Genomic DNA, 14,441 nt, shown 5'->3' with positions numbered 1-14,441 from the left:
TTGTAACTTTTAGTTTCATAACCAGAGTGAGTTTTCAACTGGAATCTGAGTTTGTATCTCAGGTTATACTCACTGTCAGAATATCTCAATCTGAGATTGAATTTCACATTTGTATCTAATGTATTTGTGAGAATACACTATGGGGATTAGTACAGCCACTTCCAAACCCCTGATGTGGGTGATATGACTGGGATTTAACTCGAATCTCAAAGTACCTTATGAAGGTTAATTGTGTGACATTTAACCGAAATACCGTTTCATCAGATATTTAATTTGGAGTTAAAACTGCTCTATTGTGGGATTGATACAGTGATGATCTGATAATAGTTTGGACTGGGATTGATGGATCCCCCGATCAGCGGTACTGATTTTGATTTGATTTCTTATTGGGACATGCAGTATTAAGCTGTGAAAACTCTGGTTTCCTGCGTGCTATACAGATCAAGCATACCATTCACACAATATATAGGGGAGAAGGAGAGGAGAGGGTGCAGAATGCAGTATTAAAAATCCTTCTACCAGGAGTGGGGTTTGAACCCACGCGGACATATGTCCATTGGATCTTAAGTCCAACGCCTTAACCACTCGGCCACCCTGGTACGAGAACTGGACATGATCGGGACACAGCGGCTGTCATTCCTGTTGGATTGAAAATGTGCCTCTGAAATGATTAGTGTTCTCGGAGACTGTGGAACTGATGAGCTGTCTGTGTCTCTGAGCTCGGACTGTGTGTGAGAAGGAGCTGGCGACACTCCCCTGGAACTTGTGTGGAGGAAATACCTGATTTCTTCAAATATTTATCTATGGAAACAAAGTCCATTGAATAACTCCAATCCAGATTGGGGCAGTTTCATCTCTATTAATAATCATTGGGAGCGGTTTGTGAGGCTGCAGCCAGACTCCAGCTCTGATTGGTCGCTCTTGTTTCTATCCAATTCTTAACCAATCACAAAGCGAGGGAGTAGAAATGGGAGGTTTTGATTGGTTTACATTTTCAAATGGGAAAAACCCGCCAATTTCAGTGCAGGAAAAATACAAAATAACCGAACGCCTTAATGTTCAGGAAACTATTTCAATCTCACACTTTCTCATCTGTTTATTGTATTTTCCCCTCACTGAATCCTGCCGCTATTTTAGGAACAGTTTGAATGTCTCAATCTCTTATCTGGAACCGGCGGGAATCAGACCCCGCTCAGCAATTTAAAACCGAGCAAATCTCAGCTCAGTGGAAAAGCAGAAACAGAGAGATTCCCAACCAACCCCCTTCACACAGGCTTCACAGGGACAGAGAGAAACGGCTGATTTCTGATCCTCTCCCCTGAAAGCGGCCGGGAATGTTCCAATGGGAAGTGTGGAGAGAATCCCCGGCCCGATCCCGCCGGTGGGACAGGCAGCTTTGTGTCCGGAGAATAGGGAGGGCCCGGGGGGGAAGCGGATCTTAAAGCGCTGCAATGGACTCAGGTCCTGTGTGTGTACAAATCTCACTGATTCCGTCCTCTGGGAAAACTGTGGAATAAACAGATCAGCCCGAGAATAACCTCTTCATTCCCGCCTTTACTCTGTTCCCGGAGCGGTGCCTAGGTAACTCGAGAGTGAAAAAAGAACCTTATTCTGAAACTGAATATAGTTATCGTTAAATGTAAGTAATTACATCCTGATATTGTTCTGCGCCTCATTGTCCGTGACAAATCCCAGACTGGGGTTTATAATCCGCTCTCAGTTCAGTTTGATTGTCCCTTCAGTGTGAAAGTGTGTGTAAGGGGCGGGAATGAAGTCCCATTCACAGCATTCTGTAACGGGACAAATCTCTATCCTCCAGAAAAAGATTTCTCATTAACTCAATAAGGGAAAAAGATGGTGCAGCTTTTTCACAGAGATTGTGAGTGGCTCTTAAAAGAGCCGTTGTGTTTGGGGTATTTTTCAGACAATCTTTGATGCTGTTTCTCACGCTGGGGTAATTGTGTACTTGTATTTAAATAATTACCTCAGACATGGTGCTGGAAATGATGTTTCTAACGTGTAAAAGTTTCTCCAATAAATAGCATAAATTTACATGTATTAAAACACCTGTATCAATAATGGGTACAGGAATTGATAAAAAAAAGCGGGAAACAGCTGGACTGTGAATAGCAGTGCAGAATCTGACCGATAGACACCAGGCCGCCCTTTTCCAGATAAAGTGAGTGGCTCTGAAAAGAGCCTTTGGGTTATCAGATGAAAGAATGGCCGCTTCACTTGCTCTTGCTGGAGACGGCGGAGGTTTTCTTGGGCAGCAGCACGGCCTGGATATTAGGCAGCACCCCGCCCTGAGCGATGGTCACCCCTCCCAGCAGCTTGTTGAGCTCCTCGTCGTTGCGGACGGCCAGCTGCAGGTGTCTGGGGATGATGCGGGTCTTCTTGTTGTCCCGGGCCGCGTTCCCGGCCAGCTCCAGGATTTCAGCGGTCAGATACTCGAGCACAGCAGCCAGATAGACCGGGGCTCCGGCACCCACACGCTCAGCATAGTTGCCCTTTCTCAGGAGCCTGTGAACACGGCCCACCGGGAACTGCAGTCCAGCCCGGGAGGAGCGAGACTTGGCCTTGGCCCGAACTTTCCCGCTGCTCTTTCCTCTTCCAGACATTTCCCCAATCTCCCAAAGCCTTTCACAAAGAATGCTGAAATCCACTCCCTTTCGCTTCTCTTATAGCTCCGGGAGGAATGGCGGGCCCACATTGCTGATTGGTCACTTTGTTGCTATCTTGTCCATATGACCAATTAGAAATTTGCTGAATTGACCAATCCGGAGACTCCAGAGGGCGGAAAAAGAACAAATTCTCAAATTCCAACCAATTTCATTCCAAATTGGAAAAGTCCCCAAAGGGGAAAAGAATTATTCTGATCGGTAATGGAGAATTCATTCTGAGGAATGTAAGAATCTCCCTTTCTCTCCTCCCCCAGTCTACAGTTAACCTGGATCCGGCAGTTTCTCATTTTCACTCTGGGTTTATCTGAAAACAAGCCGAAAATAAATCATTCATTTTTGGAAAGTTCGCAAATATATTTCTCAATCAAGAAATACAAAATCCCATCAATAATTAACTAAAAACAAACCTTTTTGAAACATCAGTCTGTTTGCACCATTTTATCCCGAGTTGCTTTTAGAATCCGGGATCCATTCGGGGTTCATCTCGGCCCTTTTTAAAACTCTCCAACCAGCCGCCAGGAAGTTTCATCGTTCTACAAACGGACGGACTGTTCCCCATATTCCTCCAGACTGAGGATTCCTGCACAACTGGGGTTTATAGGGAATAAACTGATCGATTATTGAGACCAAACTGAAACAGAACTGGAAACTGAGTGGAGTCTACACATTCTCCCCGTGTCTGCCTGGGTTTTCCTGCGGGCGCTCCGCTTTCTTCCCACAGCCCAAAGACATGCGGGTTCGAGTCGATTGGATTTGCCCCCCAGTATCAGAGGGATGAACAGGGGAAATATGTCGGGTTATGAGGATGGGTGAGGGATTGATGTCGGTACAAACTCGATAGGCCGAATGGCCTCTGCACTGTAGGGATTCGATGATTCTGACACATTTGTTCCATTAACTCTCTCTCTAAAGCCGGAGAAAGGGACCGAATATCAACGCGTCTGAGACCTAAACCCAGAGAAGGGCAGGTAGCAGTTAATTAATTTTAAACATTATTACTCAGACCCAATGATCCACCGGGCGTTTGATTTACATTACTCCGTGTCTATCATTGATAATCGGAAAATATAACAATTATTATAGTACAAGACGCTGCGTTGTAATCATTGAAGCTAAATTAATGATACAGCCTTTTCACAGAGATTGTGGGTGGCTCTGAAAAGAGCCGTTGTGTTTTGGGGGGTTTCTCAGTCCATTGGGGAGTTTTACTTGGAGCTGGTGTACTTGGTCACCGCCTTTGTCCCTTCCGACACGGCGTGCTTGGCCAGTTCCCCGGGCAGCAGCAGGCGCACGGCGGTCTGGATCTCCCGGGAGCTGATGGTGCTGCGCTTGTTGTAATGGGCCAGGCGGGAAGCCTCACCCGCGATGCGCTCGAAAATATCGTTGACGAACGAGTTCATGATGCTCATGGCCTTGGAGGAGATGCCGGTGTCGGGGTGAACCTGCTTCATCACTTTGTAAATGTAGATGGAGTAACTCTCCTTCCGGGATCTTTTCCTCTTCTTGCCGCCCTTTGCCGGCAGCTTTTTCTGCGCTTTCTTGGCTCCCTTCTTGGAAACCGGCGCTTTCTTCTCATCCACCATCCTCCCACTGAATTTCAGACACACAATCACTGAATGGGGCCCGGAACTCCTCTTTTATAGACCAAAGCACAGGCCTATGCTAATGAAGGATGGCTGCAAGCCCTGTTCCCATTGGTTCATTCACACTGATGGCAATTCGTCATCCTGTCTCTGATTGGTTAGTGTAGATACCCAATCACATTGGTTGCTGCTCAAACCCACAAACTCTCTCAGTTTTCAATCCGTCCTTTCCCCTTGTCCGGCCCCATCCACCCAAACCCCCCTGACTCTCTCACTCCCTCTGCCACACCAGCACATTCTCTCTGCTGCTAATCCCACATCACTCTATCAGACTGCTGATACTCTTCATACATTTCCCCTTCCTCACCAGCACCAACTGCTCCGCTTTACTTCCCCGCCCATCACCGGGAGCTGGCAGGACAGAGTATCTGGGCTCAGACAGGGGTTATTGCGAGAGTTACTGGGCGGGTTAAAGGGGAATAAGTTTGATGAGCAGCAGCCACAAGTCCCACATGTGACACTAACAGTGTGGCTCAAACAGAAAACTGACTGAGAGAAGGAGTGGAATGAGAATTGGACATTACTGACTACAAGGTGTTCAGAGAGGATTAGAGAAACAATCCCGGAGGGTGATTTACTGTTCAACACAATTCGAGTGCTTGGGAATGGGGCGGGGGTGGGGGTGGGGGTGGGGGTGGGATGGCATTGAGGGATCGGTGCCAGTTAATGAACAATGCGAGAGCGATTCCACAACAGGATACACACATTCTATTTCCCAATGCTTCTCTGTCAGCCCTGTGCGAGTGGGATTCATGCTGTGTCAATTAGTATCTGATATTTCAATGTTGCTTCTATCTCTGTCAGTCTGTGGTCAGTGATATTAAGATTTCATCCAGAAATTGCAATCTCTGATATATGCCCGTGTGTTTTATTTTCTCTCTAACATTCAGTATTTTAGAGAGTGTGGGCTTTTCAGTATGTTGGTCCTGGGATGTTATTCTGTATTTCATTTGGCACCTGGTGGTTTCTGAAATGGAAAATCTTGTGATGTTTTTTCTAGCTGCGCTTCAGTTTTGGGATTTGTGTGTGTGATTTCACTGCACACTTTTATTTCTGACACGGGGGTAGGTTTTTAATCTGTGTATATCAGTCTTTGGTATAAGGGTGTTGGTATTTTCCCATCATGCTGTTCTATTATTTGGAGTGTGTCTTTCCCACTAATTCTCAAGGCCTCAGTTATTTGTGATGTTACAGTTCCCATTGAGGTTGATATTTCCCAGTGACCATCTTAAAGGATCACATGACAAAGGTTCACAACTTGGACTGTAACAAATTAAATTCGACTCTAACCAACGAATCAACACTTGCCCCTGAGCGTCAGGGGATTAGAAGGGTTACGGGGAAAGAGCCTGGGTTGGACTGCGGTCAATGCAGACTCGATGGGCTGAATGGCCTCCTTCTGAACTGTAGGGATTCTATGTAATGTCACTTAGTCACTCAAACACTAAATATAGATGAGACACCAGCCTACCTAGGATCACTATTAACTTACACATGTTTGTTATTCAATATCTAGTACACACTGCGAGTGATGTGCGGATTGTTTATAATTTCCTGAAACATAAATCTGGATTTCAGTCTATGTCAGTCATTTTCTGCTTTACGACAAAGGGTTTTATTCTGTCCCTCTCTGTTTCTGGCATGTTTCCTGCTGTCAGTGTGTGTGGTAGGTCTGTGTGTCTTTATTGCAGAATCTGTTAATTGTTGCAATGTGAGTATTATTTTTTGCTGTCAGTGTGAGGAAGATGTGGATTGTACTCTGTAGCTGTTGTATTTTATGAGTAGCAATGTTTTATGCTGTTCTTGTCAATCTGCAGATTGCAAATACAGTATTCTGTTTCCTACCTCTTGGTTCTTTGTTTCTATATTAGGTGACAACAAATCCAGGAAACTTGACCTGAGTTGAGGCAAAACGCGAGGAGAAACTTCTTCACTGAGAGCTTGGTCAATCTGTGGAATTCACTACCAGAGAAAGTAGTTCAGGCAAGTTCAAGAATAAATTCAATCTAGCTCTTTGGGCTCGAGGGATAAGGGATATCGGGGGAAGGAGGGGTCAGAATATTGATTCTGATGATCAGCCACGATCAAAACGAATGCTGGAGCAGCTCCAAGGGCTAAATGATCTACTGCTGCTTGTATCTTCTATGATTCTACTATAACAATTCCTGGTGGTCTTATGAAGGTGAAATCAGGATTAGCAAACCTGTTGGAGATCTGAAGATGCAACTAGCATTTTCAGCAACGAGATCAAGAGTAACCAGCTGATGTGGTATATTTACATGTTCAGAAATCCTTTGATTAGTTTCCACACAAGAGGTCAATAAACACAATCAGAGCAAATGGGGAATACTGGCCTGGATTGAGAACTGGTTACAGGAAAGGAAACAGAGAATAGGAAAAATAGGTCATATCAAGTTAGCAGACAATGACAAGTAGAGTACAACAAGGATCAGTGCTCAGGCCCCAACATTCACAACCTATATCAATCATTGGGATGCAGTGATTAAAGACAACAGTTGCAACTTTGGAGAATACACAAAATAAGGTGGAAGTGTGAGTTGTGAGGAGGAGGCAAAACCTCCTCAAGGGGATTTGAAGTGGCTCAGAGAGTGGGCAACAATTTCACAGATGGAATGTAATGTGCAGAATATTCCTTAAATGATGAGAGGCTTGAAAGTGTCAACATTCAAAAGCACTTGACTGTTCCTGTTCATGAGTTACAGAAAACTAATCTGCAGCTCGAGCAAGCAATTAAGAAGGAGAATGGAATGTTTGCCTTTATTACAAGATGTTTTGAACACGGGGGTAAAGATATTTTACTGTAATTATATCGAGTCTTGCTGAGACAGCACCTGGACTATTGTGTGCAGTATTGTTCTCCTGACCTAAAGAAAAACATGATTGCCACAGAGGAAGTGGAATGAAGGTTCACTAAATGGATTCCTTGGGTGGAGGGATTATTGTCTGAGTAAAAACAAGAAACACCAGGCGTTTATTTTCTGGCATTTAAAAGAATGAGAGGTGCTGACATTCAAACATACAACAATCTTACACGGCTCGATAGGGTAGAAGCAGGAAGTATGTTTTCCCTGACTGGTGTGTTTGGAACCAAAGGACACAGACTCAGAATAAGGGGCAGCTCATTAGGACTGAGATGGGGAGGAATTATTTCACTGAGTGGGTGATTCTTTGGAATGATCAGTCCAATGGGCTGTGGAGTCTTACTTGTTGATTAAGTTCATGAGTGAGATGGATCGGTTTCTACATATTAGTAACATTAATGGATATGGGGATAGAGCAGGGAAATGGTGTTGAAATGGAAAATCAGCCATGACCTCATTGTGTGACGATATGGGCTCAAAGAGCTGAATGGCCGACTCTTGCTCATAATTCACATCTTTCATTATGTTTCAGCATGGTCATCATTTTGTGACTGTAATTAATGAGAAATGAGCACAAGGTTCTTCCTGTATCCTGTCACAATGTGATTCTGGCTTTTAAAATAGTCATGATGTGGAGATGCCAGCGTTGGACCGGGGTAAACACAGTAAGAAGTCTGACAACACCAGGTTAAAGTCCAACAGGTTTATTTGGTAACAAAGCCACGAGCTAGCGGTGTTTGCCACCAAATAAACCTGTTGGTCTTTAACCTGGTGTTGTAAGACTTCTTACTGAGCTTTAAAAATAGAGCAGAGCAGGTTCACAGCCAGTGACTGACCCCTTATTTCCCCAAAGACTTTCCACAATTGAAAAGCAGGTGGTCCACTTTGGTAGGAAGAATGGTAGGAAGGACTATTACTTACGTGGCGAAAAACTGCAGCAGGCGACGGTGCAGAGGGACCTCGGGGTCCTTGTGCATGAGTCGCAAAAACCCAGCTTGCAGGTGCAGCAGGTGGTCAGGAAGGCGAATGGGATGCTAGCCTTCATAGCGAGGGGGATTGAATATAAAAGTGGGGAGGTCTTGCTGCAGCTGTATAGGGCATTGGTGAGGCCGCAGCTGGAGTACTGTGTGCAGTTTTGGGCGCCGCACCTGCGCAAGGATATTTTGGCCCTGGAGGGAGTGCAGAGGAGGTTTACTAGGCTGATACCGGAGTTGAGGGGATTGAGCTATGAGGAGAGGCTGAATAAACTAGGCTTGTACTCGTTAGAGTTTAGAAGAATGAGGGGAGATCTCATTGAGACGTATAAGATGATGAATGGGATGGATAGGATAGAGGTGGAGAGACTCTTCCCGCTCAAAAAAGACAGTAGGACTAGGGGGCACAGCCTCAAGATAAAGGGGAGGCGGTTTAGAACGGAGTTGAGGAGGAACTTCTTCACTCAAAGGGTGGTGAATCTCTGGAATTCTCTGCCCGTTGAAGTGGTGGAGGCTGCCTCGCTAAATATTTTTAAGAAGCGGGTTGATGGGTTCTTGATAAGAGAGGGGATTAAGGGTTATGGGGAGAGGGCGGGAAAGTGGAACTGAGCCACAACAGATCAGCCATGATCTTATTGAATGGCGGGGCAGGCTCGAAGGGCTGGATGGCCTACTCCTGCTCCTATTTCTTATGTTTCTTATGTTTCTTATGTTAGATGCAGTACTCTCCACTCACTGGGAAAATGCATCTCCAATAACATAAAAGAATCTCAAATACAAAATAATATTTTGGGTTTCACTTGCACACCAGCTTCAGCATTTACTCCCTCAGCCACTGGAGCACAATGTGTACCATCTGTGAGATACACTGCAACTACTCAGTGAGGCTGAGTGTGGGACTCAATCTCATCACTCCATCTCTTGTAGAGAAGGAGATTAATTTTGTGCCTGTAAGTATTGGACACTGTATACAAAAGACATTTTTATCATGTATTTGTTTGTCTGTTGTCAGTCTGCATGTGTGAGGTTAGCTGAACATGAATTTGTGATTCAGGCACGATGTCAGTCTCCACTGTTGTATGTTTATATGGGGTTAAATCTGTTCCTGAGTTTGCCATGAAGTCAACATGAGTTTGATTTCAGTTTTGCAGTCTTCAGCCTTTGAGTAACTACATGAGTGTGTGATTTATACTGTTTGTATCCATCCCAGGTACAGCAGCTCAAAGTTATTTTCCTTCTGTATCTCTGTCGTTGTGGTGCTGTGTATGACGACAGGACTCATTCTGTAAATGTTACTTGCTGATACTGTGTGAGTGTGGAGTTCATTTTGTTTCACTTTTCCTCTGATGAATGTTTGGGTGTAAGAATCATTCTGTAGTTGTCATTCCCAAGTATGTTATGGAATTCCTTGTTTTTCCCATCTGTCTCTTGGGAGTTTGTGAATATAGGATTAATTTTACATCTGTGATTCTCTTGTTATCTATGCGAGTGTAAGAATCAATCCTCATACAGTTGTTCATTGTGATGTATTGAAATGTGGGATACTTTTGCACTTTAAATTTACATGCATTTCAGGCACTGTATTAGAAACTATTTATTTAAATTATAATGCATTGATATTTGTTTGCCTTTTGATTTAATTTATCAGATGGATTTGGGTACATTTCCCAGTCATGGTTTACATTCAGTAGCTGTTTGTAAGTTGTGCAATGGTATTCAATTTCTAGTTCTGTGAATGGTAAGATTTGGATACACAGCCTGGGAATTAATTACTGCAGTTTGTAGTAACAGAATTGTCATTACATCTTTCAGTTTGACTCACTGAGATTTTTGGATTGATTTACAAAATGTATCAATGGCTATATTCTGAGGTAATTAATTGCAATTTTTTAGATTCACAACAACATTTTTTGTCTATTCTGGTTATGAATTCTTATTCAATTTGTGACCAACATGTTTTATATATGTGAGTGGGTGTGTTTTGTTCAAATTCTATGATTAATGTATCTACCTGTCAGTCAAATGTAATATTGAGAAGTTTGCACTTGACACAAAGCTCAGTGTAAATGTGTGTTGGGAGAAAGATACAAAGCAGCTTCAGGTGGATGATATTCCAGCTGCAATGTTCTGAACCTCTCATTACCTCTCAGAAAATTGTGGATGGGACATCATGTAGAAAATGTGAGATTTTCCATTTCCGTAGAAGGCACAGATATTCAGAGTTTAATTCAATGCTAAGAGATTAGAAAGTGTTGATGTACTAGGGGACATGACGATCCTCATTAATAAGTCACTGGAAGCTAACAAGGAAATGAAGCAGGTAATTTGGAAGGTTCATGGTACGTTAGTTTTTATTGTAGGAGGTTCTGAGTACAGGAGTAGTGAAGCCTTGGGTTGACTGGACAGCAGTGTTATTAGATTGTATCTGGAATACTGTGTGCAGTTTGGGTTATTATTGCCTCAGAGGGAGTGTAGTGACCATTCAGCAGATTTGTCCCAGGAATGGCGGGACTGTCTTATGAAGAAAACCTGAGGAAACAGGGCCTGTATTTCACTGAAAACAACAAAGTACTTAAAAGGGTAAACATGGTAGATGCAGGCGAGATGTTTCCCCTGGTTGGGAGCCTAGATACAATTTTAAAATAAGGGCAAATCCTCTTTGGACTGAGATCTGCACTTTTTTAACTTAACTTTGTGAACCTTTGGAATTCTGTAGCTCAGAGGGCTGCAGAAGTTCACACACAGGGTGAACATTAATGTAGTCTGGATTCTGGGGAAGTGCCGGAAGATTGGAAAACGGCTAATGTTTAAAACGGCCGTTGTTTTAGAAGGGTGCCAGGCAAAAGGTGGGGAATTATAGGCCTGTTAGTTTAATGTCTTTTGTAGGTAAAATGTTAGAATCCGTCATTAAGGAGGAAATAGCGAGACATCTTGAGGGGAACTGCTTGATAGAGCAGACACAACACGGTTTCCTTAAAGGGAAGTCGTGTCTGACAAATTTACTGGAGTTCTATGAGGATGTGTCTAGGGCGGTGGATAGAGGAGAGCCGGTGGATGTAGTCTTTCTGGATTTTCAGAAGGCGTTTGACAAGGTACCTCACAAGAGGTTATTACAGAAGGTCAGGGGGCATGGAGTTGGGCGTAGGGTGTTAGCGTGGATAGAGGACTGGTTGTCAAATAGGAGGCAGAGAGTGGGGGTCAATGGGTGCTATTGGGATTGGCGGATGGTGACTAGTGGAGTGCCCCAGGGGTCGGTGCTGGGGCCTCAGCTATTTACCATTTATATAGATGATCTGAAGGAGGGAACCGAGTGTAGGGTGTCAAAATTTGCTGATGACACCAAAATTGGTGGAAAGGCAAATTGTGCGGAGGGTGGGAAGAGTCTACAGAAGGATCTAGATAGGCTGGGCAAATGGGCCAGGAAATGGCAAATGGAATTTAATGTTGGCAAGTGCGAGGTGGTCCACTTTGGTAGGAATAATGGTAGGTAGGATTATTACTTACGTGGAGAAAAACTGCAGCAGGCGATGGTGCAGAGGGACCTCGGGGTCCTTGTGCACGAGTCGCAAAAACCCAGCTTGCAGGTGCAGCAGGTGGTCAGGAAGGCAAATGGGATGCTGGCCTTCATCGCGAGGGGGATTGAATATAAAAGTAGGGAGGTCTTGCTGCGGCTGTATAGGGCATTGGCGAGGCCGGAGCTGGAGTACTGTGTGCAGTTTTGGGCGCCGTACTTACGCAAGGATATTTTAGCCTTGGAGGGAGTGCAGAGGAGGTTTACTAGGCTGATGCCGGAGTTGAGGGGGTTGAGCTATGAGGAGAGGCTGAATAAAGTAGGCCTGTACTCGTTAGAGTTTAGAAGAATGAGGGGAGATCTCATTGAGACGTATAAGATGATGAATGGGATGGATAGGATAGAGGTGGAGAGACTCTTCCTGCTCAGAAACGACAGTAGGACTAGGGGGCATAGCCTCAAGATAAAGGGGGGGGGTGGTTTATAACGGAGTTAAGGAGGAACTTCTTCACTCAAAGGGTGGTGAATCTCTGGAATTCTCTGCCCGTTGAAGTGGTGGAGGCTGCCTCGCTAAATATTTTTAAGACGCGGGTTGATGGGTTTTTGATAAGAGAGGGGATTAAGGGTTATGGGGAGAGGGCGGGAACGTGGAACTGAGCCACGACAGATCAGCCATGATCTTATTGAATGGCGGGGCAGGCTCGAAGGGCTAGTTGGCCGACTCCTGCTCCTATTTCTTATGTCCTTATACAGGGAAATTGGGGATAGAGTGGGGAAAGGGCACTGAAGGAGATGGTCAGCCATAATCAGATTGAATGGTAGTACAGGCTCAATGGGCTGAATGGCCCACTCCTGACCCTATGTCCCACAATGGCAGGGAAGGAAATTAAAAATAAATCCTCTTTTCCTGTTCAACTCTGGGATTGAAAAGTTGTCTCTTACCTTGCAAACAGTGTGGGGCTGAATCCTCCTCTTTGTGGCAGTGAACCCAATGAGTTGGCATTATCTCTGTGCTCTGTGAATGATACTGGAACTGCTTTGTGTTGGAACTGGCTTGATGAAAATGTGCTTGTTCTGAGGAATCATCAGAATCCTTCAAATATCTGCCTGCAACAAGAAAAATAACTAACTAAACTGAGGAACAGATGAAATAAAAGATATAAAAGTTGTTGATATAACTTCACAAATAACAATTATCAGGAACCAGGGTAAAAGGATAAACCTTCAGCACAGACAATATTTGAGATCATTTCAGTAATATACCAAACTGCTTTTACTCACTGGGAGTTTGGGGAGAGTTTAAAACAATTTTGTGACATTCAGAAACAGCCCAATCCGTGCACTGCTGATTGAGTTGAGCTGTGTGAAGCAGCAGGAACTTTTGCACGGGTCAGATATCTATTTCCAGCTCCCACTTTAACCAAATATCGAAAAATAAACAAGCAGCCACTGTTTAAAGCCTCTCCTTCCCACTCCCCACCTGCTGCCTGCAGTAGATCTTGTTTGTACAGCAGCTCTCATGGTTATTGTGCAGTTATATTTCTGCTGTTCATTCTATAATAATAATAACAAACACTGGGAGATAGGAACTAAATGAGACCCCTTCCCGGCGGTTTGGGAGTGAAAACAGCAATGATGTTGAATAATGAGTTCTTGCCATTGTGTCCCCCTGGCCGTGTTCACAACCTGTCTATGAATTGCCTCCCCCGTTAAGAACCTGGTTTTGATATTGCCTCTCCTTTCTGTCCACCTCCCCCACTTCTCTCCACACCCCCGCCCCACCTTCTCTCCAGGTCAAAGCTTTGACAAAAAGTCATCTGAATCAAAACATTAGCTCTCTCACTTCACAGATGCTACCAGAGCTGCTGATATTTTCCACATATTTTCTTTTGGTTACCAGAGACTGACAGATACGGAATGAATTCCACACATCCATCCAGCACCAGAGACTGACAGATACAGAATGAATTCCACACATCCATTCAGCACCAGAGACTGACAGATACAGATTGAGATCCGTGTACCCTTACAGCAGCAGATGTTAACAGGTACAGAGTTAAACTCACATTCCCACACAGTACCAGGCACTGACAGTGAATGAAAAGTTCACACTCAGACAAAGAAGCCCAGACTGAAAGAAACCACACAATCAATTTCACACTGATGTACAGTGTTAGAGAATGACAGCGACAGGATGAATCTCTTTTACATCCAGTTTCAGGAAGTGACAAGTACAGAATAAATCCAGCATGGTGTATGTGACATATGCACAGTTAAATCAGCACTGCCTTATATTCCCAGGGAAAGAATCAATACACTCACTCATATGCCTCACCATCCAACAGATACACAATGAGTCCAACACTCAAATATAGAATGAATCCAACACTCAGATATGATTGCATCAAATCAGATGCATGATTTCCAAACTCACATAATGTAGTCCATCCTTACAAATGATGAGTAAATCCTACACTCACACACTGTGTCAGAGAGTGAGTCAATCCCACACTCACACACTGTATCAGAGAGTGAGTAAATCCCACACTCACACACTGTATCAGAGAGTGAGTGAATCCCACACTCACACACTGTATCAGAGAGTGAGTCAATCCCACACTCACACACTGTATCAGAGAGTGAGTCAATCCCACACTCACACACTGTATCAGAGAGTGAGTCAATCCCACACTCACACACTGTATCAGAGAGTGAGTAAATCCCACACTCACACACTGTATCAGAGA

The 14,441-nt window shown here is 44.2% G+C and overlaps 2 protein-coding genes and 1 non-coding gene across 3 annotated transcripts; all 3 read right to left on the bottom strand.

Moving 5' to 3' along the window:
• Nucleotides 1–516: 516 nt before the first annotated feature.
• On the bottom strand, nt 517–599 carry trnal-uaa (transfer RNA leucine (anticodon UAA)). The gene has a single exon. It is a non-coding gene; the product is annotated as a tRNA-Leu (tRNA).
• Nucleotides 600–2,148: 1,549 nt separating this feature from the next.
• LOC145335950 (histone H2A.J) lies at nt 2,149–2,648 on the bottom strand. Its single transcript, XM_080181683.1, has one exon. The coding sequence runs from the start codon at nt 2,619–2,621 to the stop codon at nt 2,232–2,234; it is 390 nt and encodes a 129-aa protein (XP_080037809.1). The 5' UTR covers nt 2,622–2,648; the 3' UTR covers nt 2,149–2,231.
• Nucleotides 2,649–3,657: 1,009 nt separating this feature from the next.
• On the bottom strand, nt 3,658–4,310 carry LOC145335968 (histone H2B type 1-M-like). The gene has a single exon (XM_080181703.1). The coding sequence runs from the start codon at nt 4,265–4,267 to the stop codon at nt 3,890–3,892; it is 378 nt and encodes a 125-aa protein (XP_080037829.1). The 5' UTR covers nt 4,268–4,310; the 3' UTR covers nt 3,658–3,889.
• Nucleotides 4,311–14,441: the final 10,131 nt, after the last annotated feature.

This window comes from Carcharhinus amblyrhynchos, unplaced genomic scaffold (genome assembly GCF_965287045.1).
Source record: "Carcharhinus amblyrhynchos unplaced genomic scaffold, sCarAmb.v2.hapA scaffold_42, whole genome shotgun sequence".
Lineage (NCBI taxonomy): Eukaryota > Metazoa > Chordata > Chondrichthyes > Carcharhiniformes > Carcharhinidae > Carcharhinus > Carcharhinus amblyrhynchos.
This window is presented reverse-complemented; position numbering and strand designations above follow the sequence as displayed.